Consider the following 25,729-nt stretch of genomic DNA (forward strand, 5'->3'; position numbering starts at 1 on the left):
TAAACCAGAACTTAAATTCTAAGGGAGTTGGTGTTGGAGCAGAGTCAAAGTGCCTCGTCTCGGGACTCTTTAAAGTAGTGACTTTTAGCCCTTAGGAAAACTGCTTTATGCGAATTTCATTTGTTAGTTTCCTTTGTTTTTTTTCTTTCCCGCTGACCTACTGGAAGGACACGGATGAGGACAAAATGAGAAAGGTGGTCCTGCTAATCAACTGACAAGAGGCAGGTGGCTTAGCTGTCTGAGAAGCAGATGCATGAAACACGATGCCTTTCCTAAAATGCTGAGAAGAGGCCCTTAGAAATGTGTCATCTGGGGGCGCCTGGGTGGTGCAGTCGGTTAAGCGTCCGACTTCAGCCAGGTCACGATCTCGCGGTCCGTGAGTTCGAGCCCCGCGTCCGGCTCTGGGCTGATGGCTCAGAGCCTGGAGCCTGTTTCCGATTCTGTGTCTCCCTCTCTCTCTGCCCCTCCCCCGTTCATGCTCTGTCTCTCTCTGTCCCAAAAAAATAAATAAACGTTGAAAAAAAAATTTAAAACAAAACAAAAAAAGAAATGTGTCATCTGCTCAAATCCTGTTGCTGTGCGTAGTAGGACACCGAGGTCCTGAGCCAATGCAGGGCCTGGGGGACCGGTCCTGCCGCGCTCCAGGGGCCGGATATGGGTCATGGAACTGAAGCTCATTTTAGCAGTTTTCAGGGGCAGAACGGAGAAGAATGCCAGGCGGACAGCTCTGCTGTGGAGCGCGTCTGAAGTGCAAGGCTGAGAGGTCATGAGAAAAGAGGTGATGGAATTCAGGGCAGTAGCTGGATCACTGGAGTGTTTTGGTGTGGCTGATGGACCCAAGAGCATGCAGTCTGTTATTGCAGCCAGAGAGCCCCCTCCTCTTCAAGCTGGATGTTTCAGAAAGAGCAGCTCAGGAAGAAGTGGACCTGGGTTCAAATCCCACCTCTTCCACTACCCAGATGTGCAGTTTGGAGCCTCCGCCGACGCGTGGGAGCCATCTGGGCCCAGAGGATGCAGTTATGCGTTTGACAATTACTCCAGGTGATTGTTATCGAAAGGCAAATCCGGGAACTATAGCTGTAGGACCTCGTTACTTAAATTCGGCCCTGGCTATCAGCAGCGGCCTCACCTCGGAGCATGTCAGAAACACGGAATCTCAGCCCGAGCTCGGATACTGACTGAAAATCTGCTTTGTAACCGGATCTTCGGGTGATTTCGGTGCACGTTAGCATTTGAGAAGCCCCGTTCCGACCCTCGGAGTCTCTACCAAGTGATCATTGGACCTGTTCTCGAACACCTGGGAGCAATTACCTTCGGTAGTCGGCGCTCGGAGGGGCAGGGGAGAGGGAGGTTATTGCTTTGCTAGAGGTTGATCAAGTTAAGCCTTCTGTCTTGTCTGTGAAAACGACCCACTGTCATTGAGGCCGGTAAGGAGATGTGAAAGCTCAACACGCCAGCGGAAACAGTGACTCCAACAGAGGGAGAAGGACTTGGCTGGGCGGTCAGGACGCAGCTCACTCTTGCTTGCAGGACAGATGTCCCGTGCCAATGCTGACGAGGAGACAGTGGAAGGCACACGGCCGAGCCCGTAAGAAATTCCATCCCGGCGAACGAGGCAGGTAAGTAAAGTCACGTTCCCTTCAGGCATTTCATTTGGAAGTTGGGTAGGATGATGTTTCGGCACCTTCTCAGTGCTGTGAAAGTCTGCAACTGGGTTGTTCCCTTCCGCCGCGACGGTGCGCAAACGCGGACAAGTAGTATGTTCGAAAACGGTAGTTTTCTTTATGAAGTCAGGGAGCTACAAACCATCAAAACACGTTTTCGAAAATCTGTATTCACACACAATTTGGGATTTAACAATTGCAATTTCATGCAGCTGTGGGTTTTCCCATCTTCTCAGTAGGTCTTAAGCATTTATTGATCTACAAATTGCTTTTCAGCTGGCTTCCGGGCCCCTCTTTAGGCCACAGTCACCCTTCCGGTACTGGCATTTGCCACAATGATCGACCTATATATATTTTTTTAATTTTTTTCGACGTTTTTTATTTATTTTTGGGACAGAGAGAGACAGAGCATGAACGGGGGAGGGGCAGAGAGAGAGGGAGACACAGAATCGGAAACAGGCTCCAGGCTCCGAGCCATCAGCCCAGAGCCCGACGCGGGGCTCGAACTCACGGACCGCGAGATCGTGACCTGGCTGAAGTCGGACGCTCAACCGACTGTGCCACCCAGGCGCCCCTAATCGACCTATATTTAATGGAAAGACGGTTACTTACCAGAAGTAGCCCTTCTTATAGCAGTAGCTTTGGAGTTTTGTTGAAATCCTTATCTCGTTATTATTGTATCAAATGATTCTTTCGATGCCTCCTCTCAGAGGATGGGCGACATTGTTGAATTACAGTTCGTAAGCATTGGTCGTGTAGAATGCTTTACAATTAATAAAACATTTCAAATACCTAATCTCATCGGACGTGGGGGAGATACTATGATTTTCCTCTCGGCACGCATGAGAAAACAAGAACTGAGCGCAGAAAATTGCCTAAGGTCACATAGCAAGTAACCTGTGGAGTTAGGACCCCAATCCGGGGCTTTGTATTCTCGGTCTGATTTTTTGTCACCAGTCCGCTATACCTTCAGAAAGGCTTGGGTGCTCACCTTAGGGCTGTAGCCTATCGGGGGGCTGGGCTGAATTTTTTGTTGCCATTCACCTTGACTGCCGCTCTTGTACAGTTCTAGGGAGAAGCCAGCAACCAGCTCAGGGTTGCAGTCCTTCAACAAGAGGGTCACCCGTGCACTGTCGGGAACGCAGAAGAGAAACAGAGGCTATTGTTTTAGGGAGGCAGGTGCAGGCAGGCACCGCAGACCTGGGGCGTGAAGGCACTTAGCGGGGAGTTTCTTGAGAATCAGGCTTCCAAGAAGGCACTTAAGAACAATCGGTTTGGGGGCGCCTGGGTGGCGCAGTCGGTTAAGCGTCCGACTTCAGCCAGGTCACAATCTCGCGGTCCGTGAGTTCGAGCCCCGCGTCGGGCTCTGGGCTGATGGCTCGGAGCCTGGAGCCTGTTTCCGATTCTGTGTCTCCCTCTCTCTCTGCCCCTCCCCCGTTCATGCTCTGTCTCTCTCTGTCCCAAAAATAAATAAACGTTGAAAAAAAAATAATAAAAAAGAACAATCGGTTTGGTGTAACCAGTTAGATTATGTGATTTCCTTGACCTTCTTTCTCCTGGCTCTTTAATTCTTGTGTGTGCGCCTCTGTCTGGGAGGCCGGGGTGGGGGGGGGGCGTCCGTGGGGGAGGGGGTGCTCTTCAAAGGAAAGTGCCTTCTGTTTCCCTGATGAAACCTTGACTGATAAGGGATTTTGGGTGAAAAGTGCTTTTCTCCCATCCTCCTCCTGCAGTTTCTAACATTTCCGGAACTATTTCTTTTCATAAGTGGTTTTCTTACATGTGAAACTAATATTTTAATTGTTAAAAATTTTTTTAACGTTTGTTTTTATTTTTGAGAGAGAGAGACAGAGTGTGAGTCAGGGAAGGGCAGAGAGAGAGAGAGGGAGACACAGAATCTGACATAGGCTGCAGGCTCTGAGGTGTCAGCACAGAGCCCGACGCGGGCCTCGAACTCACAAACTGTGAGATCACAACCTAGGCTGAAGTCTGACGCTCAACCGACTGAGCCACCCAGGTGCCCTACTAATAATTTAATTGCAAAATATTTGGAAAATCAGCCATCTTTTTTTTTTAATTTTTTTTCAACGTTTTTTATTTATTTTTGGGACAGAGAGAGACAGAGCATGAACGGGGGAGGGGCAGAGAGAGAGGTAGACACAGAATCGGAAACAGGCTCCAGGCTCTGAGCCATCAGCCCAGAGCCTGATGCGGGGCTCGAACTCACAGACCACGAGATCGTGACCCGGGCTGAAGTCGGACGCTTCACCGACTGCGCCACCCAGGCGCCCCATCAGCCATCTTTTTAATATACACATTACTTCACAGAATTAAACCACACTCTATCCACTTATGTTCCTATTGGTAAACATTTGGAATTTTAATTTCTACTTTTTATGTAAAAATTGTTTAAATGTTTGTTTTTGTGAGAGCATAAGCAGGGGAGGGGCAGAGAGAGGGAGACAGAGGATCCAAAGCGGGCTCTGCACTGACAGCAGAGAGCCGGATGTGTGGCTCGAACTCACGAACCGTGAGATCAGGCCCTGAGCTGACATCAAGAGTTGGACGCCTCACCGACTGAGCCACCCAGGTGCCCTTGTTCCTATTTTTTATTATGCTGCAAACCACTCTGATACACATGTGCATATCAATCTCTGAATTTTGTATTTTTCCTTAGCACGCATTCCTGCCGGGAGTCATTTCTTCCGTCCCTTCATTGCTCAAAATCCTTAGCCATTGCTTCCTGTGGGCCAGGCGTTGTGCGAGGCACGGGATGCTGTACTGGGACATACGTGAACTCCACCATAACGGAGTTCACGGGTTAGCCGGGAGTATCATACCGTCACCAGGCCAAGGGCAGCAACTGCTCGGACCTTCGCGCAGAGGAATGTATAGTAGTAGGATGGAACTAGGAAGACTTCCTGGAGGAAGTGGCACTCACTGACTTTACTTATTTATTTATTTATTTATACTTATATTTGTATGTTTTTGACACTTACTGAGTTTAAACAACAGACAGGAATAAAGTAGAAAAACATGGCGGCACAAGCAAAAGCTTGGAAGGAACTGAAAGGAGTTATGATGCTGAGAGCAGAAGTCAGGAAAGGGAGCGAATGGCGCGGTGTTTGGAGCTCCTCCTCTGTGCCATCCAGCGTTCCACCGCGAGCTTTCTCCCTCTTGCAGTCCCACAAGCTTCCGTTTCCACTGGGCTGGCCCCTGCTCGGTCTCTAAGACTCAGCTCAGGTTAGCTTCTCCTCCAGGAAGCTGTCCCCGATACCCCTCACCCAGTGGATGGGGTGCCCCCTCATTGTGTTTCTGGAGGATTTTCATATGTCTGAGCATGGAGGACGGTGCCTCGGCATTAGTAGTTTATATGTCTGCTTTTCTTCTTTTTAATGTTTATTTATTTTGAGAGAGAGAGAGAGAGAGAGAGAGAGAGAATATGAATGGGGGAGGGGCAGAGAGAGAGGGAGAGAGAGAAAATCCCAAACGGGCCCCACGCTGTCAGTGCAGAGCCTGACGTGGGACTCGATCTCGTGAACCGTGAGATTATGACCTGAGCCGAAATCAAGAGTCAGAGGCTTAACCAACTGAACCGCCCAGGTGCCCCTCATGTACGCTTTTCTACCGGTGGGCGAGCGTCCTCGGGATTGTGTTTAATTTTATTCTTCTGTCACGTAGTGAGCACATAGGCTGTGCCGTGTTGGTTGGCCTCAACTGGATTCTGGCTGCACTACTTACCAATCTTAATGTGTTTGAGCAAATCAGTTAACCTCTTGGAGTGCCAATCCTTTAGTCTGGAACTCAGAGATATTTTGTGTCCTGCCCGCATTGTATCACGAGGTTGTTATGCAGGTTACGTGAGATTAAAGACGAGATGCTTTGTTTGATAGGAAGCATTATTAAGCCATGACTTATTATGACAAAATGATGGTTTTAATAAAAAGGTGGTATCTGTATGAGGCTTTTGGACTTGGGCGGGTGAAATGGTGGTGCCACTGTTGGTCAAAATACCCATGGATCTCACCGTGTGGCACTACCCATATCGGTTTATGATGACAGTGTCTGAGGGTTTGAGGGTCTGCACCAGCCTCGAAGGCCATCGCAGTGGTACTTAGCGCGAGGCACCCAAGAAGCCTTGTGACTGCGCTTCCCTCCCCGTGGTCTGGGTGGCTTACATGGCACAGTGTCCAGGTCCTTCTAAATCAGTGCCCTTTCCTATGATTCCTGAGGCCATGTTCTATATTCCGAAAGGGAAAGCGGGCCTTCTGCCAAGGGATTATAGCTATTTCAGCCAACCGTGAGCCTTTAAATAACCAGAGGTCTCACAGTCCCTGAGAGATTCCCTGGCTCATTCAACTTCCTAACCCCTTCTGTGAGTGCGTGTCAACGAGCCCTCTGGGGATACCGTCCCGGCCATTTACCTGCTTTGGTCCACTCTGAACCGCCATTCCAAAATGGAGCCCAGACCTGACGGCTCTCTCTTTCCTTGGGGCGATTACCCGGTGTCATCGGGGGACCCTCTCTTTATTCTCCCTCTGTCAACAGCGTCAGAGACGTTTTAATCCCCAGGTTACGTAAGCTTTCGTTCCATTTCCCTTCAGGTCAGAGACTAAGGCTGATTCATCTCTGGAGCTGCTTTCTTGGGTCAATGTCTTTCATCCAGTAGGTGCTTGATAAATATTTGCTGAGTTGAATCACTGAAACACCAGGATCGTTACTATTCAAATGCACTCTCTTTGCATACTGTTCTGTACTGTTCCGGCACAAGGAGGCCAATATGGTGACTTTTTTTTTTTCCCCAGTAATGAGGTTAAATGTACATCAAGCCAGACTCCCTTGTTAGTCTGCCTGCTTCGATGGCCAGTAGTTTGAGGGCCAGTGTAGATAGGAAGAGTATTGAAAAGCTAATTAGCCCAAATGGGGATCACAAGTAGGTCAGGTTCAATATCATATGCCAACCTCCCTGATGTCTGTCTGCATTTCTGCTGGCAGGCTTAAAACTCACATGCCAAGAAAGGTCACCTTTTCTATCTAATACAAATATACCACCTTCAAGTAATCCGAGTCATTAAAAAGCAAGCTAGAAAAGAGTGCTAGAACAGCTCCTCCCGTAGACTTTGTCTTTTGACCAGATTCAGGATTCTTTAGAGGCAGACGGGACTCTATAAAATGTTTAGTTCCATTGCCTCATTTTACCCCCGGGTCACTCGGGGCTTGAGCGAGCACGGCACAAAAGGGTCAAGAACACGGACCCAGGAGTCCCACGCAAATCCCAGATCCAATACTCGCAAGCTGTGTGAGCTTGGGAAAGTCCCTTGAATTCTCTGATCCTTACTCTCAGGCCAGACGAGTGGTTAATGGGCCTGATACAGTGCCTGACGGGCACGGGCAGTGGGCACCCGGTGACAGGGACCTACCTGGTGGAAGTTAAAGAATCAGACATGTGTCAAAATATCAAAAGTGCCTTCTGTACACCTGGAACAGTACCGTATGTTGTGTGACCACAAAATCCGAACTTTGAATAATGAGTGGCATTTAAAATGCACGCACATTCCACACCAGGAGCCGTGAGGGCTTCCCCCGCCCAAAATGGAACTGGTTGTTTTCCGTAGTTGAGCACTAACTACCACTGGAATTGCTTAAGCAAAGGCCACACACACAGTTGCTAGCGATCCTGTCGTCTGGGTTGAATGGCTGAGCAGATGTCTTTTTATATACTTGCAACTCCGAAGTAATGTAACCTTTACCTGGTGAAAGTAAGAACCCAGTGGAATCACCAAGGCAGCCATGTAATAGTTACCAAATGGCATCCGTGTTTCTCCGTGTCATAATATGTTCTCATTCATTTTATTTCTCGGTCTCCCGATAGCAGCGGACACAGGGATTGCTCTATACTGCCTGAAATAGTATCTTCACCGGACTTCCGGCACATCACTCTTGTGGGTTTCCTTTTACCCTTCTGACTGCTCCTTCTCAGTCTCCCTTGCTAGATTCTCCTCCTCTTCCCAACTTCCAAACGTTGACGTGCCCAAGACTTGGTCCTTGGACGCCTTCTGTTTTCTGTGTGTCAGAATTTCCTGTGTCATCTCTCAGGACATGGCTTTCTGTAATACCTATAGTCTGATGACTCCAAGATTTCTATCTCCTGCTAGATCCCTGTGTTCAACTCCCAATTCACATACCCAGCTACTTACTGAATGTCTAAAACTCGACATCTACTAGACATCTCAAAGTTATTGCGCCCCAAACTGTCTTAGTCTATTCAGGTTGCTGTAACAGAATACCATAGACTGGCTGGCTTATAAAACTGGGTCTATTTCTCATGGTTCTGAAGCCTGGAAAGTCCATGATCAGGCCACTGGCAGATTCGGTGTCTAATGAAAGTCTACTTCCTGGTTCTTAGGCCGGCCATCGTCTCGTTGTTGTCTCACAAGATGGAAGGGGAAAGGAGCTCTCTGGGGCCCTTTAAAGCAAGGACACTAACCCCATTCATGAGAGTTTCACTCTCCTGACCTGATAACCTCCCAAAGGCCCCACTTCCTAATACCATCACACTGGGGATTAGGTTCCAATATAGGAACCTGGGGGGAACACAAACATTCAGTCTATAGCAAGACCCAAAGGCTTGACTTCTCAGCGGCCCCTGCTCCTTCCACATCCTTCCCGATTTCAGTAAGTGATACTGCATCCGTTTAATCGCTTGGCCCAAACCCCTGGATTGTCCCTGTCTTCCTTCTCTCATGCCCCCTATTCAGCCCATCAGCAAATCCCATCGGCTGTATCTTTATAATTTCTCTGCAATATTGCCACTTTGCACCATATCCCCTGCTTTGACTCCAAAGTCCTTCCAATAGCCTACCGAGCTCTACTCTGAGCCCCTTTCCCTCTGTGACCTCCTATCCTACTTCTGTCCCCCCTCGTTCTGCCCACTTGTGCCAAGTTGGTGTCTTTTGCTATTACTCTCAGACAACATGCAAGTTCTTGCTCCCTGGCCCTCGTCTCGTATTTACTGTTTTTTCTTATTTACTCAAATGCCAGTGAGGCCTTCCCCAGCCACTCTGTCGACAATTGCCACTCCCACGCCATCCCCGGCCTTCCCACCTTATTTTCCTCCGTGTGTCTCCTCTGCTAGAATGTAAGCTCCAAGAGGGCAGGGACTTGTGGCTATTTAGTACCCCATCCCCAGGGCCTAGGAGACTACCTGGCTTGCGGTAAATGTGCAAGGAATATTTATCCGGTGGAAGGCTATGTGAGTGAGGGTACAGAATTGGCTGGCTGCAGTAGAAACCCAGAGTAAGAGTGGCTGAAACAAGACAGAAGTTTGTTTTTCTTTCACATGACAGCCCAGGTATGAGGAGTTCAGGGTAGCTGTGGTGGTTTCACAGGGACTTGGGACTTGGGCTCTTCCTCTCTCACTGTTCTGTTATTTTCAGGGTACTGTGAGGTGCGAAGCAAAGAGGACTAGGGCAGGGGTGCCCCTTTCACTCACGTCCCATTGGGTATAACTTCGTCACGCTGTCCCACCGAGCCTGGGAAGAGGCCGGGGCCTGTGGCCTTTTCTTCTGGGAAGCCCTGTGCACAGCTCAGTCCAGGGTTCTGCTAGTAAAGAAAAGGCAAGAAGAGATATTGGGGACCAACTAGCAGCCTCTAAGTCTTTGCTCCTGCACCCCAGCGAGGATGTGAGATAGACAGCCAAATTAACATTTCCTCCATTTTGGTGGGTACGTGGGTATTTGTTATTCCTTTTTGTTCTTTTCTGTATCCTGAAACATTCCAGATTGACTAATAAATAAATATTTTAAAGGCAAAAAGACACTCCTATTGGAGCGTAAAGCATTACTCTCGACCTGGGTACGAAAGAGATTCCTGGCCACGTGGCCCCTGGCCTGTGGTGTTAGGCTGACGTCGGTGGGACAGCCAGCATTTTTTATCTCTGGAAACAAACAGGGAGTCACCGTCCAGACTTCAGCATCCTATGATTTGCCTTCCTCTCCCTGCCTTTTCTGTCTCACATGATGTCGCCCTCCCTCCCCAAGCATCCCCTTCCAGAATGTTCTTCTAGAAGCAGATGCTGTATGTCTCCCAGATGGAGCCTGGGCAGGCCCTCTGCTCCACCTTCCCCGACACCAGGCGGCATTTTCCTTCACGGGTTTAAAGCCCTTTTGTGATCCTCTATTTTCTTTCATCTCTGTCCTCTGAAATGTGTTTTGATAAAAGCATCTTGCCTTGTTTCCTAGAAATAGTTGAATGGCTCCGACGCTCCCTATTCACTTTAACTTCAGCCTGTTCCCAGCTAATTGATGTCATCATTCAAAAACGAATGTGTTTGAAAAGATACGTATGTGTGTAGGAGGGATGGCAATTGTGATTTAAAATATCTACACCTAGTCAGAAACACAGCATTATATTAAATCGGAATGGAACAAGTTGGCCAAACACAGCTGAGATTCCCGAGAGAGATTATCATAATTTCGCGAAGCACATGACGGTCGCTGTAGTCGTTTACCACCGGCACCACGAATCCCCAACAAAATGGTTTTCATGGGTGCGTATTTTCCGTATTCATTATTTCTTATCATTCCAGCTCGTTTTAATTGTGGTGGGGGAAGGCGCATATATGGTGGTGAATATAGAATGCTCGAAAAAACCACAAAAACCGAAAGGCGGAAACAAAAACCCAGCTCATACGCGGGGGTCAGCAATGTGCCGACGGCTGCGTTTTTAACCAGAATGTCAAGTTACCCTGGTAGTTGTATTTTCCTCTATGCCTACAGATGAAGGAGGACCCGCTGACCAGATCTGCAAAAGCTTCCGCACGTGCGCTGTCATTCACCTCTTGCCAAGCCCTGTCCTTCCTACCTGCTTTCGTAAACCAGTAAAACCCCCCTTGCGTGGCTTCGTGTAGCTTCGGGAGATCCGTCGTTTGCTACCAAGAGAACCTTGATGACTGAATCACTGTAGTTGCGGCCACAAGCAACCAAAGGAGGGAAAGAACTTGATTTTGTGTCTCAGCAATCAAGGGGGCGCAGGAAAATTTCCATTCCCTGGTAGTTTGTAAGTACAAAGAAATTTCACTGTTTTGTGATGCTTGATGTTCGTGGCCTTCCGTGTGAACTAATCCTGGAGAAATACATTGGAAAAAGTTATTCTTTTAACGATCTTTTGAAAATATTAAGCCCTCTTTGCATCTTGCTCCAGGGTGCTGACCAGGCATCCTCACTCCGTGCCCTCCTGCCGCCGCTAACGCTACCGTGTTGGCTCTCTTGCCTTGTTCTGCTACTCTGTGTGTGTGTGTGTGTGTGTGTGTGTGTGTGTGTGTGTGTGTACGTACTTGCGTGAGCAAGAAGGAAGGGATCTGCTGATTTGCAACGGCATTTATCATGTTTCCCTGCTTTACCCCATGGGGGTCCTCAGTCCTTTTTGTGTTCGGACATGTGCTTCTACCCTGGACGAAAGGAGCCTATTTTTTTTTTTAGTCCATTTATTTATTTTGAGAGAGAGATGGGGAGAGCGAGCAGGGGAGGGGCAGAGAGAGAGGGAGAAAGACGACCCTAAGAAGGCTCCGCCCCATCAGCATGGAACCCGATGTGGGACTTGAACACTCGAACCTCTAGATCATGACCTGAGCCGAAACGAAGAGTCAGACACAACCGACTGAGCCACCCAGGTGCCTTGGAATTGATTTTTTTTTTTTTTTTTGCAGTGTGGGGGGAAGGGGACAGGGGACCAAAGTGACTTAATCCTCTCGCGAATGAGGGAGGTTGCATCTTTTTGAGCTTTCCCATGATGGAAGTTGCCTGAGATGTAATGAACCTGTTACTTCACAGAGCTGCAGCCTATCTCCAAACTAACAGGGGACACTTACTCATCATGTACTCACCGTGCCCCTGTGCATTTCTTTTGGCTCCCTGCTCCCCTCACGCGAGGAGCAGGGTGTCAAGCAGGAGCAAGACGTTGCAAGAGAAAAGGGAAATAGTACAGCAAGGAAAATAAAGTCGGGCAGATCCGCCACGCTTCCTCATCAGAATATGCTCCTTCCAGAGCCACGCGTGGAACTCTTGGTTCAGTTCCGCAAATATCTCCTTCTAATCCAGATCGGAAAGTAAAGTTGCTTTTGGCATCCATCCTCAAGTTCTTTTCTCCTTGCTCAGGCTTTCCCTGTGAAAATTGGGAAAGCTTCTAATAACATCTTGTGGCTCAGAGATGATAACGACACATGATGTGGGGCTCGTAATCCACGATGAGGCTACTGCGTGCACAATTTCCTTATTCAAAAGTAGCGTCAATGGACAGAAATCTATCTCCGCAGAGGCTTTGGAGAAACTGGAAGAAAGTGGTGAAACAGCAGGGCAGTTCTTCCATTTTTTAAAATATCTGCCAGTAGTGTTTGACTTCTGCCTTACACGTTCCATACGCTTGTAAATATTTTGACGATGTGGATTCTTTAAGCGATACATTTTTTTTAAGTCGGCGCAAATGTAATATGTTTGGAAATTTTCAAAACCACGTTAATATACCTATTTGCAGTTTTATTTTCCTTTGATAAGCACAGAATGGGTTTCTCTGCAATATCATACGATTGAATGTGATTTATACGTGCTGAGCTTGGGCACATTCTGAAGTATAAGGTGAACACAAAGCTTTCATTTTATAGAACAATACCGTGCGCACCTCAGTTGGAACGTTAATTTTACCGTTTACGAGCGAAGGCGTGCCTCGTTGTAAAGAAAACGAATACTTGCTTTTGCCATTGCATTTGAAACTCATTCTTGATTTCTGGAGAAAATAGACGCCGCGTTCGAGGCTTTGATGTGTATTTATTTACCTCCTTTGGTCAATTTTCCTAACGTTTACCATGATATATCGGTAGCTCTGACTAAGGCGTGGCAGATAAATCGGCGAGGGTCAGAGGCTGACGAGCGGGCAGTAAAATGGCATCGGATGAGCAAGGCCGGCCTTTGAGAAACTTGAGAAGCGCCGAGATTCAAACTGCTGAAGGCCCAACTGGCAAATACTGGTCGAGCACCCACTCTCGACTCAGTAACGTGGAAAGGCAGGAGATGGTTTCCAAGCAAGATACCCCGGAAATCACTCTAAATGCGAGTAGGGAGGCCTCTGACATAAGCAGGCTCATCCCCGTGGGAGAGATTTCGGCCTCCGGCACACCGCCATGTGGGCCTTGGGGGGTTGGTCAGGGCCAACGGCAGGTGCCGTTTGGTAGCAGACACAAACACAGGCACAAACTCGAATCCGTGTCTGGGCGCGATCTGTTCTCTAGGCATCTACTTCGGCCGTGTATTTCAGTCCGTCCGGCAGTGCGCTGTTAGGGTCTGCTTTATGCTGGCTTCCGGCGAACCCTCGCGTACATCAACTGTCCCTCAAGGTTAAACCTTCAGGCCGGGCTCACCGACGGGAGGAGAGAAGTACCCGGCGTTGCCTCGGGAGCGCCCCCCTTTCTTATGGCCGCTGTCGCCGATCTGCCCCAGGTTTCTAGTTTTCCCCCAGCCCCGCGAAAACCTGACGGTTGACATGGCATCCGGAGGCCAGTGTGATGTGACCCTGCGGGATTTCTGTCCTCACTCCTCTTGCCTATCTTACCTCTTTCCCAAACCTGTTTTTACGAGTCCCCGTTTCTTTCTGTTCCCTTCCAGTCCGTCGCTGCCTACAACCCAGCATGACGCGGAGGCAGCAAATTTGTTCTACTGACTCTAAACTCCTGAGTCACAAGCTTGTTTCCAACCTCCAGAAATCAATCGCAAGTGAAAAGACTAAGAGGGGACGACTTATTATTAGGCCGGTGATAAGCAGATTTTTACAGGCTTTGGTTTTGTCTGTGTACCAGTTCTATTCTCTCTCCAGCAAATTATAGAGCTTTTCTGTGCTGAGCAAAAAGGGTATATTGTTCTTACTTAGACACTTTTACTTTTAACTAGAAACCCAGCTCAAAATAGGCTCTTAGAGAAGCCTGCTTGAACTATTCATGAAAAAGACAGACTCCAGAACATCTTCATGTGTATTTCTCTCTCCCTACTTCCATTATTCTATATGGGAGCCGGTTGGAGACATTTCTTGACACTTTAACAATGTGCCTTTGACATGGGCTTGGCTTTGTCACCCCAACACAGTTACTTTCTAATGGGAGAATTTTTCTCCATTGCTCATGCTATTAACTGCCCGTCTTCAAACAAAATATCCGTTGACTGCAGAAAATGGGGGCTTGGGTGCTGGGCCTTGGCGTTCTCTTGTGGAACATAAACAATATCACAAAACATCAGTGCCCATCAAGGCCGCTCTGTGACCGTGATGTGGATCAAGACCGAAAGGCTACTCCACGGTCATGTCTGAATGTGGACGAACCATGAGCCACGGAATACCAATCGTTCCCCCATCCCGTCTGATAGGAGTGACTGACGCTTCTTTACCATTCACACCTGCAGCCCAACTCTGGTCTGCCCTCCCCATAGAGAAGATTTAGTAAAATAGCCAGTCATAAAACGATCCCACTTCCTGATAGCATCCGAACCACAAAGCTCTGCTTTTTAAGAGCCTCCCCAGAATCACCCAACGTAAGCCCAAACCCTCCTTGCGAGGGTTGTGACTAATGAACACAGCTTGTTTAACTAATGGTGTGTTCCTGGGGGTCTTAGGTTTAGAGGGCACTGACAGAAACGGATGTTCCACTGAGATTCAGCTGATGTACTCTCTTCTTTGGATGACGACCCTCGACTCAGGAAAACCGCACATATTTGCGATGCCTTGTGTTTCTCTCTGCTTGATAAGTTACCCCGTCTGTGGCCGAAGGCTACGTTCATGCCGAGTTGAGCCCCAATATTTCACTGAGGCCCATCAGCATTGGGCTTATTTTGTTTCCTTGGAGTAAGGTCTCTTGGGATATCGTTGTTACCCAATCAGTTTTGTATTAGTCCTTGGTAAAATTGTTTCAGAGCCTTCTAATACCTCCTCTTATGGCTTATGTGCTGTTCTAGTGTCTCGAATGTTGTTTGGCCACCAGAAGAAAACTCTATAGGGAGAAGGCAAGTACTGTCCAACAAGTCATCCAGGACCTGGTCCTGGGGACTGAGGAGTTCAGAAGGTGTCCTCAGGCAAGTGTGATTTGGACAAATATTGTTATGGACACCATTTCAGAACCTTAAAAGGACTTCCTTTTCTGTTCTGCCTTTGTGTCCCAGGCAACTGCCCTGTTTAGTTTCATCCACCCAGAATCAGGAGGTTTTGTTTGGCCCCCAAGTGGTGACGATCAACCTTTGGCCAAACACCAGAGACCCCAAGTTACGCAAGCATCATTCTTATAGATTGTTCAGTTCTCACAGGGGTACGAACCTTCCACAAGGTCATACCCCTTTTACAGGCCGACACCTGCTTCTGTCATGTTTTCTCACTATAGCGCTAAATTGTATGTTTATTTTTCTAACTGGAACAATTTCAACAGCGACAATTTGGAATAGCAATGCCACTTTGGGGAGCTTTTGACATGAACAACGTTGTTCATTTGAGGGGTACCTTAGAACAAAAAGCAACCCCCCCCTGAGAAGATTGTCTTGCTTGTCTCAAACAGACATTATATATATATATATATATATATATATATATATATATATATACACACACACATATATATATATAAAATATACACATAAAATATATACATATATATATAAAATTCTATGTGAAATATATATATATATAAAATTCTATGTTTTATCAGAATTTTTTTGAAGGGCAAACTTAAGCACAAAGCATGTTTTTTAACAGTTCAAATATCCTCAGTTTTTTGCAACAAGTCAAAAGCACAGACCTACATCTAGTAATTAGTGCTTCAGCTTTGTATCTCGTTAGCTATCCAATGAATTTAATCTCAATTTATCATGCAAGCAAAACTTTAATGGTTTAGGTTACCAAAGACTTTGAAAGCTATCTTAACAATTACCCATGAAAACTAGGAGGCAAACAAAGTTTGACTTAAAGTCATCCTTTTGTTAACAGATTGGCACAGAGATAACGTGAGTTTATTCGACTTTTAGTAAATCTTAGTAGAATAAAGTTTTGGTTTTAATGTTGATAACTTTAAAGACAGATCCAACAAATTTTAAATTAGTTTAAATATTAAATAAGCTTTATTTACCATTTAAATCCTGGGAAGTTTGTTATAACCTTAGGAAGTTATTATAAAGCACCTCCTAAATAGGACTTATACAAATCATTATAAATCTTAAAATTTTATTTTTTTAACCAACGTGGCAATAAAAGATGCTAAAGGCAAATGTATAGCATTATATATTTGGTAGCAAAGTCTAGTTCCTTTAACATTGAGAAGTTTTACCTAAGCAGTCAAAGACCTGATAAAGATGAAACCTAAAGCTTTGGTTTTTTGGCAAAGAGAAAAAAAAAATAAAACCTTTGTTTACATTGTCTTATCAAGAGCAGAACAGTTCAAGAAAGCTTTGTTTTTTTTTTTAATTTTTTTTTTAACTTTTATTTATTTTTGAGACAGAGAGAGACAGAGCATGAACGGGGGAGGGGCAGAGAGAGAGGGAGACACAGAATCCGAAGCAGGCTCCAGGCTCTGAGTTGTCAGCACAGAGCCCGACGCGAGGCTCGAACCCACGGACCATGAGATCATGACCTGAGCGGAAGTCGGACGCTCAACCGACTGAGCCACCCAGGCACCCCCGAGAATAAAGTTTTTTAATTTAAAAGACACGTCTATCTTAATATTTTATCTGTGTCCCCTTAAAAGTTTACCATTGTTAATTTTTACCGTGGAACCAGGGAGGAAATTTAAAGTTTAAGGAGGCGTTTTTTTTTGCCTTTGACAGCAGACCTTCTCACCTCCCAGAAGAGGTGAGGTGTCTGTGGCCAGAGGCCTGAAGGCAGACAGAGGCACAGAGGGCAGAGTTCACATGGTCCTAGAGCCTGTCAGCTCAGATAGATGAGCAGATACCGGTTTCTGTTTTGTTTTGTATTATTTGTTTTGTTTTGTTTTTGTTTTCCATTCGTGGAATTAGGCAGTCCATGTCGGGCCAGAGAAGACAGGGGAGTTCCCTGAAACAGAAGGAGTTTCGGCAGCTGCTTGGGAATATTCCTTAAAATCTCTATGTTATTTCCCTGATGAGGAGTAACGTTGGAAAAGATGTGGAGAAACGGGAACCCTCTTGCACTGTTGGTGGGAATGCAGACTGGTGCAGCTGCTCTGGAAAACAGTGTGGAGGTTCCTCAAAAAATTAAAAATAGATCTACCCTATGGCCCAGCAATAGCACTGCTAGGAATTTACCCAAGGGATACAGGAGTGCTGATGCAGAGGGGCACTTGTACCCCAATGTGTATAGCAGCACTTTCAACAATAGCCAAAGTATGGAAAGAGCCTAAATGTCCATCAACGGACGAATGGATAAAGAAATTGTGGTTTATATACACAATGGAATACTACGTGGCAATGAGAAAGAATGAAATCTGGCCTTTGGTAGCAACGTGGATGGAACTGGAACGTGTGATGCCAAGTGAAATAAGTCATACAGAGAAAGACAGATACCATATGTTTTCACTCTTATGTGGATCCTGAGAAACTTAACAGAAGACCATGGGGGAGGGGAAGGAAAAAAAAAAGTTAGGGAGAGAGCCAAACCATAAGAGACTCTTAAAAACTGAGAATGAACTGAGGGTTGATGGGGGGTGGGAGGGAAGGGAAAGTGGGTGATGGGCATGGAGGAGGGCACCTGTGGGGATGAGCACTAGGTGTTGGATGGAAACCAATTGGACAATAAATTATATAACAAATAATAAACAAAATAAATAAATAAAATCTCTATCCTGAGGTAGACTGACCAGGGACAATTATCTCTAATCATCATTTGTGGGTGGCAGAGGAGGCCATTCTGGTAAACCATTTTCCTCAGGTGTTACAGCCTTGATTCCTTCAGAAGAAGACTCATCCTCGTCTCTTTCTTCTTGATGAGTTTTTAATTTATGTGAACTTATGTTTTGTTCTGAGTCAGACTGTAAAGGCTGTAAAGCCATCTCAATTAAAGAGCATAAAGACCGAGCTTTTAAAGAAATGGTATCTCCATTTTGATGAGGGCATCCAAGCGTTTTCATAATCAATCTCCATTGTTTAAAAGATTTTTTTTCCAGAAAGGGTAAACCAAAAGCACTGTGTTTTAACTTAGTACCAGAGCTCATCAAAAGTTCCCCTTTTCACTTTTACTCCTGAACTTCGCCTTAACGTACGAATTAATTTAGAGGAAGCTTCATGGTCATGAGATCAGGAGTTTCCCATACTGCACTAGCCCCGAGCCGGGACTCACCTGTCCTCTGGCTCCGCTTTGGTCCTCTGCGACTGGAAACCTAGAATAGTCTCCAAGACTGTTTGCCGCGCCGTATCCTGCCAACTACTCCAAATGTTGCGGGGAGTATGGCCGGAGTCGCAAAAGATGACAAGATGCAAACAAGATGCAGTTAAGTGAAGGTCCTCCTACTGGCGTCGAATGAGGCCCCGACTCCAGGATGCAGCCTCTTTTTATTAGGATAACTGCTAAAGACTTACGTGCGTAAAGTCAGCCAAGCAAGTGTAGTCATCAACTTCATGGTTTTGCTTTTCAAGGTTGAATTTCAGGGTAACTGTTTTTTTATGACACTAGGAAGGGTCAGGTGTGAAGGAGGAGCCGGCCCTGGACAATGCTAATGGCCCTGGGTGCTCCTTAGGAGCCGCAGCCGCCGTGTCCAGCTGGGTCAACATGTCCCAAGGCCTTGCACCTTCTCGAGCCCTTCCCTTTTGAAGTCTTCTCCTTTGATGCTTCTCTCCTGCATCTCCCACTTACTTTATCATCAAGAGTTTGAAGAGATGGTAGGTGCCAGTGAAGGAATATGAGATGGATCAGCCAATGAGACAGAAGGAAGATTAGAAGTTTGGTGTCCTGGTAGCCAGTGGAAAAAGTATTTTGAATTGAAAGAAGTAACAACCGCATTAAATGCCGGTGATGAGTCAGCAAGGTTGAAGACTGAGAAATGGCCGGGGGATTTAGCCACATGAAGGTCATTGTTGACCACGAAGAGAGCAATTTCAATGTAACGGTGGGGGCAAATGCCAGATTCGGGTGTGTCAGGAGAAAACTTAACTCCTCTTTTAGGTATGGACTTCTGGAATTGGAAATGAATGGTGAGTCCAAACTTTTCTGGAGATTAATGGTGGTTGGAAGGAGAATAGTGGGGCAGTAACTGGAGGTAGAAATGTGGTCCAGAGAAATTTTTGTTGCTGGGGCGCCTGGGTGGCTCAGTCGGGGAAACGTCCGACTTCAGCTCAGGTCACGATCTCACAGTTTATCAGTTCGAGCCCTGTGTCGGGCTCTGTGTTGACAGCTTGGAGCCCGGACCCTGCTTCGGATTCTGTATCTCCTCTCTCTCTCTGCCCCTCCCCTGCTTGCACTGTCTCTCTCTCGCTCTCTCTCAAAAATAAATGAACATTAAAAATAATTTTAAAAAGTCTTTACTGATACAGGGAGGGTACATTTTATAAGGGAGATTTACTTCCCGCTGTCAGGGGAACAGAAAAGGCTCTGAGTGTCCTTCCCTGCACAGGCTGTCTCTTGAGTAACTTTTACTTAAAATAATCAATATGCCAAAGTAGCACATTTTGGCGTGGCCTGCTCCTGGCCCACTACAATAGCCATATGTAAAAATACATTGCACGCTTTACTAATAGCTTTCTTCAACCTCACCTTCCCTAACCTTTATGTGTTGAGCATTCCAGAATAAGATCATGTATGAAAACATTCTGTACACTCTAAAAGCACACTGCAAAATTAAAGTTTCACTATTATTGAGATGCACTTATGATTTCCCGCCATGTCTGAAATCCTTGAGAGGAAGTTCTTCATGAAACACTGGAAATTTCCAGGCACAGCAATTTTATTTTTGTTTGTTTGCTTGTTTTTAAGGGTTTATTTAAATTCCAGTTAAGGTACAGTATAATATTAGTGTCAGGTGTACAATATAATGATTCACCACTTCCATACATCAGCCAGTGCTCATCACAGCAAGTGCCCTCCTTAATCCCATCACCTATTTCACCCATTCCCCACCCACCTCCCTCTGGGAACCATCAGTTTGTTCTCTATAGTTAAGAGTCTGTTTTTTGGTTTGTCTCTCCCACCCCACCCCTTTTGCTTGTTTGCCTCTTTTTTAAAAAATATTTTTGGGGCGCCTGGGTGGCTCAGTCGGTTAAGCGTCCAACTTCAGCTCAGGTCATGATCTCGCGGTCCGTGAGTTCGAGCCCCACGTCGGGCTCTGTGCTGACAGCTCAGAGCCTGGAGCCTGTTTCGGATTCTGTGTCTCCCTCTCTCTGTGACCCTCTCCCATTCATGTTCCGTCTCTCTCTGTCTCAAAAATAAATAAACGTAAAAAAAAAATTAAAAAAAATATTTTTAATGTGTATTTATTTTTGAGAGCGAGAGAGACAGAACATGAGTGGGAGAGGGGCAGAGAGAGAGGGAGACACAGAAATGGAAGCAGGTCAGCACAGTGTCCAACGTGGGGCTGGAACTCAAGAACTGTGAGATAATGGCCTGAGGCAAAGTCAGGCACTTACTGTCTGAGCCACCCAGGCGCCCCTGTTTGTTTCTTCTTGAAAAAAGTTTATTTATTTTGAGAGAGAGAGAGAGAGAGAGAGAGAGATAGTGCAAATGGGGGAGGGGCAGAGAGACAGAGGGAGACAGGGAATCAGAAGCAGGCTTTTTGCTGTCAGTGAAGAGCCTGAATCGGGCTTGAACTCACGGACCGTCAGCCACAGCAATTTTGAATTGGAAACCTTAAATGTTGAAAGTCTTTGGATGTGCGATCGCTCAGATGAGTGCAACCCAAGTCAAGGATGATCAGAGGTGGAAAAGCTTTTGGATGAGACTGTTTGCAAGCACTGCTCTGTGAGCAAGAATGGCATGGAGGTGACTGTAGGCTCTGGACGGGTGTTGCTTAAGTGTCCTGTGAATAGGACTTGAATAGTCTTCAGAGTCTGACTTCATTTCTTTTTTCTTTTTTTAATGTTTATTTATTTATTTCCAAGAGAGAGCACAAGTGGGAGAGAGGCAGAGAGAGAGAGAGAGAGAGAGAGAGAGAGAGAGAGAGAGAGAGACACAGAGGGAGACAGAGGATCCGAAGCAGGCTCCAGGCTCCTAGCTGTCAGCACAGAGCCTAACGTGGGGCTCGAACACACAAACCATGAGATCATGGCCTGAGTTGAAGTCCGACGCTCAACTGACTGAACCACCCAGGCACCCCGACTTCATTTCCTTTAAAATTTTTTAAAATGTTTATTCATTTTTGAGAGAGAGAGAGAGTGAGAGACAGAGTGTGAACAGGAGAGGAGTGGGGGCAGGGGACAAAGAATCTAAAGCAGGCTCTAAGCCCTAAGCTGTCAGCACAGAGCCCGACGTGGGGCTCGCACCCATGAACCATGAGATCATGACCTGAGCCGAAGTCGGACGCTTAACTGACTGAGCCTCCCCGGGCGCCCCTGTATTTCCTTTTAATAACAGCACCACAGGTATCATCTACTAGTCATTGGGCAACTGGTTCTAGAACTCTTTCATCAGATGCTGAAACTCTCTTCTTCTTTACCTCTTTATGATATGATTTCCGGCCCTACAACAACTTGTGAACATCCCACTGGTTCTTCAAAGATCCACTAAATGTCATCTTCTCCCTAAACAGGGATATTATCTGTGCATTTGACATATAGCTATTTCATTTAATCCTTTCTTTACAGGTGAGGAGATCAAAGATCATGCGATTGAGTGACTAGGACAGTGATTTGCACATACTATACATTTCATGTTTTTCCCTCTGTATTTTAATTTTTTTTTTTAAATTTTGGGCGTAGTTGACACATAATATTACGTTAGTTTCAGGTGTCCAACTTAGTGATTTGACAAATTTATATGTTATGCTATATTCACTGTGAGTATAGCTATCATTTGTCCCATTATATCGCTATTATAATATCACTGTCTGCCTTATGCTGTTTTTATTCCCATGACTTAACCCATCCCATAACTGGAGGCCTGTATCTCCCTCTCCCCTTCACCCATTGTGCCCAACCCCCACTCCTATCCACTCTGGCAAACATCAGTTCTCTGTATTTATAGTTCTGATTCCGCTTTTCAATGTTTCTGCTATTCAATTATTCATTTTTTTAGATTTCAGTTACGAGTGGAATCATATGGTAGTTGTCTTTCTCAGTCTGACTTATTTCACTTAGCACAACACCTTCTAGGTCCATCCGTGTTTTCTTACATGGCACGATCTCATCCTTTTCACGGCTAGGTAGTATTCCTGCGTGTGTGTATCACATTTCCCTTATCCATTGATCTATGGGTGGGCATTTAGGTTGCTTCCATGTCCGGGCTACTGAAAATAATGCTGCAATAAACATAGGGGTGCATATATCTTTTCAAGTTAGTGTTTTCATTTTCCCTGGGTAAATACCCCGTAGTGGAATTATTAGATCAAATGGTATTTTTATCTTTAATTTTTTGAGCAACCTCCATATTGTTTTCCACAGTAGTTGTACCATTTTATGTTCCTACTGACAGTGAGCGAACGTTCCTTTTTCTCCACATCCTGGTCGAAACTTGTTTTTTGTGCACTTGATTTTAGCCCTTCTGACAGATGCGAGGTCATAATCTCATTGTTGTTTTGATTTGCCTTTCCCTGACCATTAGTGATGTTGAGCATCTTTTCATGTGTGTGTTGGCTGTTTGTATGTCTTCTTCGGAAAAATGCCTGTCAGGTGCTCTGCCCGTGTTTTAAATCGGATTTGTTTTTTGTTTGTTTTTGTTTGGTTGCTTGTTTTTTTGGTGTTGAGTTGTATCAGTTCTTTGTATATTTTGGATCTTAACCCCTGATCGCATGTATCATTTACAAATATCTTCACCCATTCAGTAGGTTGCCTTTTTGTAAGGTTTCCTTTGCTGTGTAAAAGCTTTCTATTTTGATGTAGTCCCAATAGTTTATTTTTGCTTTTGTTTCCCTTGCTTTAGGAGACATATCTAGAAGAATTTCGCCACGGTTGATGTCAGAGAAATTACTGCCTGTGTTCTCTTCTAGGATTTTTGGGTCTCACATTTAGGTCTTTGATCCATATTGACTTTTTTTGTGTATGGTGGTAAGAAAGTGGCAAGAAAGCCAGTTTCATTGTTTTACAAGTAGCTGTCCAATTTCCCAGCACCATTTATTGAAAAGACTGCTTTTCTCCATTGTAGATTCTTGGCTTCTTTGTCATAGATGAACTGACCATATAAATGTGGGTTTATTTCTGGGGTCTCTATTCTGTTCCATTGATCTGTGTGTCCATTTTTGTGCCAGCACCATACTGTTTTGATTACTGCAGCTCTATAGTATATCTTGAGATCTGGAATTGTGATACCTTAAGGTCTGTCTTCTTTCTCAGGATTGCTTTGGCTATTTGAAGTCTTCTGTGGTTTCTTACAAATTTTAGTATTATTTGCTTTAGTTTTGTGAAAAGTGTTGTTGGGATTGCATTGAATTTGTAGATCGCTTTGTGTAGTATGGACACTTTGACAACATTAATTCTTCCCATCCATGATCATGGAGTATCTTTCCAAATGTTTGTGTCCTTTTCAACTTCTTTTATCAGTGTTTTATAGTTTTCAGAGTACAAGTCTTTCACTTCTTTGGTTAAGTTCATTACTAGATATTTTATTCATTTTGGTGTAATTGCAAGTGGTGTTTTTAAAAAATTTCTGTAACTTCGCTGTTACTGTTTAGAAATGCTACCAATTTCTGGGTATTAATTTTGTATGCTGCTACTTTACTGTATCCTTGTTTTTACTTCTAGTAATTTTTTAGTTGAGTTTTTAGGATTTTCTATATATAATATATCATCTGTAAATGGTGACGGTTTAAGTTCTTCTTAATCAGTATGGATGCCTCTTATTTCTTTTTTCTTTTCATTTCTTTTTCTTGTCTGGTTGCTGTGGCTCGGCCTTCCATTACTATGTTGAATAAAAGTGGTGAGGGTGGACATTCTCCTATTGTTCCTGACCTTAGAGGAGAAGCTCTCAGCTTTTCACCATTAAGGATGATGTTAGCTGGGAGTTTTTCATATATGGCCTTTGTTATGTTCCCTCGAATCCCATTTTGTTTAGAGTTTTCGTCATGAATTGATGTTGAATCCTGTCAAATGCTTTTATGCATCCATTGACATGATGTTTGCCTTTTGGTTTGTTGATGTGGTGTATAACATTGATTGATTTGCAAATATTGAACCATGCTTGCATCCTGAGAATAAATCCCATCTGATTGTGGTGAATGAGCTTTTTAATGTGTTGTGTGCAGTTTGCTGATATTTCGTTGAGGATTTTTGCATCTGTGTTCATCAGGGTTATAGACCTGTAGTTTTCATGGTTTTGTGGTGTCTTTGTCGGGTTTTGGAAACAGGGTAATGCTTGCCTTGTGGAATAAATTTGGAAGCTTTCCTCCCTCTTCTATTTTTTGGAATAGTTTGAGGAGAATAGGTATTGACTTCTTCTTTAAATATCTGGTAGAAATCTCCTGTGAATCCATCTGGTCCTGGACTTTTATTTTTTGGTCGTTTTTTTGGATTACCAGTTCAATTTTGTTACTTGTAATCAATCTGTTCAGATTTTCTATTTCTTCCTGATTCAGTTTTGGAAGATTGTATGTTTCTAGGAATGGATCCTATTTCTTCTAGGTTGTCCAGTTTGTTGGCAACAGTTTTTCATAGTATTTGTATTTTCGTTTGTATTTGTGATGTCAGTTGTTACTTCTCCTCCCTCATTTTTGATTTTATTTATTTGGGTCCTTTCTCTTTTTTTCTTAGTGAGTCTAGCTAAGGGCCTGTCAGTTTGTTTATCTTTTCAAAGAACCAGCTCTTGATTTTGTTGATTTTTTTTCCATTGCTTTTCGTCTCTATACTGTTTTTTTCTGCTCTGATCCTTTTTAACGTTTATTTATTTATTTTGAGAGAGGGAGAGTGCACAAGTGGGGAGGAGGGGCAGAGAGACACGAGAGAGAAAATCCTAAGCAGGCTCTACATTGTCAGCACACAGTGACATAGGGCTTGATCTCATGAACTGTGAGATCATGACCTTAGCCAAAATCAAGAGTCAGACGATCATCTGGCTGAGCGACCCAGGCACCCCTGTCTGGGGAAACTCTATCTCTTCTTCAAATCTGAATGATAACCTTGCTGGGTAGAGTATTCTTGGTTGCACGTGCTTTCTTTTCAGCACTTTGCATATGTCATGCAACTCCCTTCTAGCTTGCAAAATTTCTGGTGAAAAATCAGCTGATAGCTATATAAGTTTTCCCTTATAGGTACCTTTTTGTTTCCCTCTTGCTGCTTTTAAAATTCTCTCTTTATCTTTTTAAAATTTTTTTTTCTTTTAATGTTTATTTATTTTTGAGACAGAGAGAGACAGAGCACAAATCAGGGCGGGGCAGAGAGAGAGGGAGACACAGAATCCGAAGCGGGCTCCAGGCTCCAAGCTGTCAGCCCAGAGCCCGACGCGGGGCTTGAACTCAAGAACCGCGAGATCATGACCTGAGCTGAAGTCGGACGCTTAACCCACTGAGCCACCCAGGTGTCCTTCTCTTTATCTTTAAGCCTTGACGTTTTAAAGTATTATGTGCTGTGGTGTAGACCTCCTTTGGTTCATCTTGTTCGAAACTCTGTGCTTCTTGGACTTAGATGTCTATTTCTCTCCCTAGGTTAGGGATGTTTTCAGTTATGATTTCTTCAGAGAAATTTTGTACACCTTTCTTCTTCTGGGACCCCTATCATGCAAATGTTTGTTTGCTTGATGTTTAAGGGGGATCTCTTATCTATCCTAAAATTTTAAAAATTCTTTTCTTTTTGCTGTTCAGCTTGTGGGCTTTCCTTTACCCTGTCTTCCAGGTTGCTGGTACATTCTTCTGCATCCTCTAATCTACTATTGCTTCCCTCTAGCGTGTTTTGTATTTCAGTTATTGTATTCTTTTTTTTTTTTAATTTTTTTTTCAACGTTTTTTATTT

The 25,729-nt window shown here is 44.9% G+C and overlaps 1 protein-coding gene across 1 annotated transcript in view; it reads left to right on the plus strand.

Annotated features, from left to right (window-relative positions):
• Positions 1 to 1,124: 1,124 nt before the first annotated feature.
• LOC101091265 (RNA polymerase II elongation factor ELL2-like) overlaps positions 1,125 to 25,729 on the plus strand; it is a 102,463-nt gene continuing 77,858 nt past the window's right edge. Inside the window, exon 1 of the mRNA XM_045051068.1 lies at positions 1,125 to 1,619. Within this exon, the coding sequence (XP_044907003.1) occupies positions 1,549 to 1,619 (71 nt within the window). The 5' untranslated portion in view covers positions 1,125 to 1,548. The remainder of the gene's footprint in view (positions 1,620 to 25,729) is intronic.

This window comes from Felis catus, chromosome X (assembly GCF_018350175.1).
Source record: "Felis catus isolate Fca126 chromosome X, F.catus_Fca126_mat1.0, whole genome shotgun sequence".
In the NCBI taxonomy this organism is placed as follows: domain Eukaryota; kingdom Metazoa; phylum Chordata; class Mammalia; order Carnivora; family Felidae; genus Felis; species Felis catus.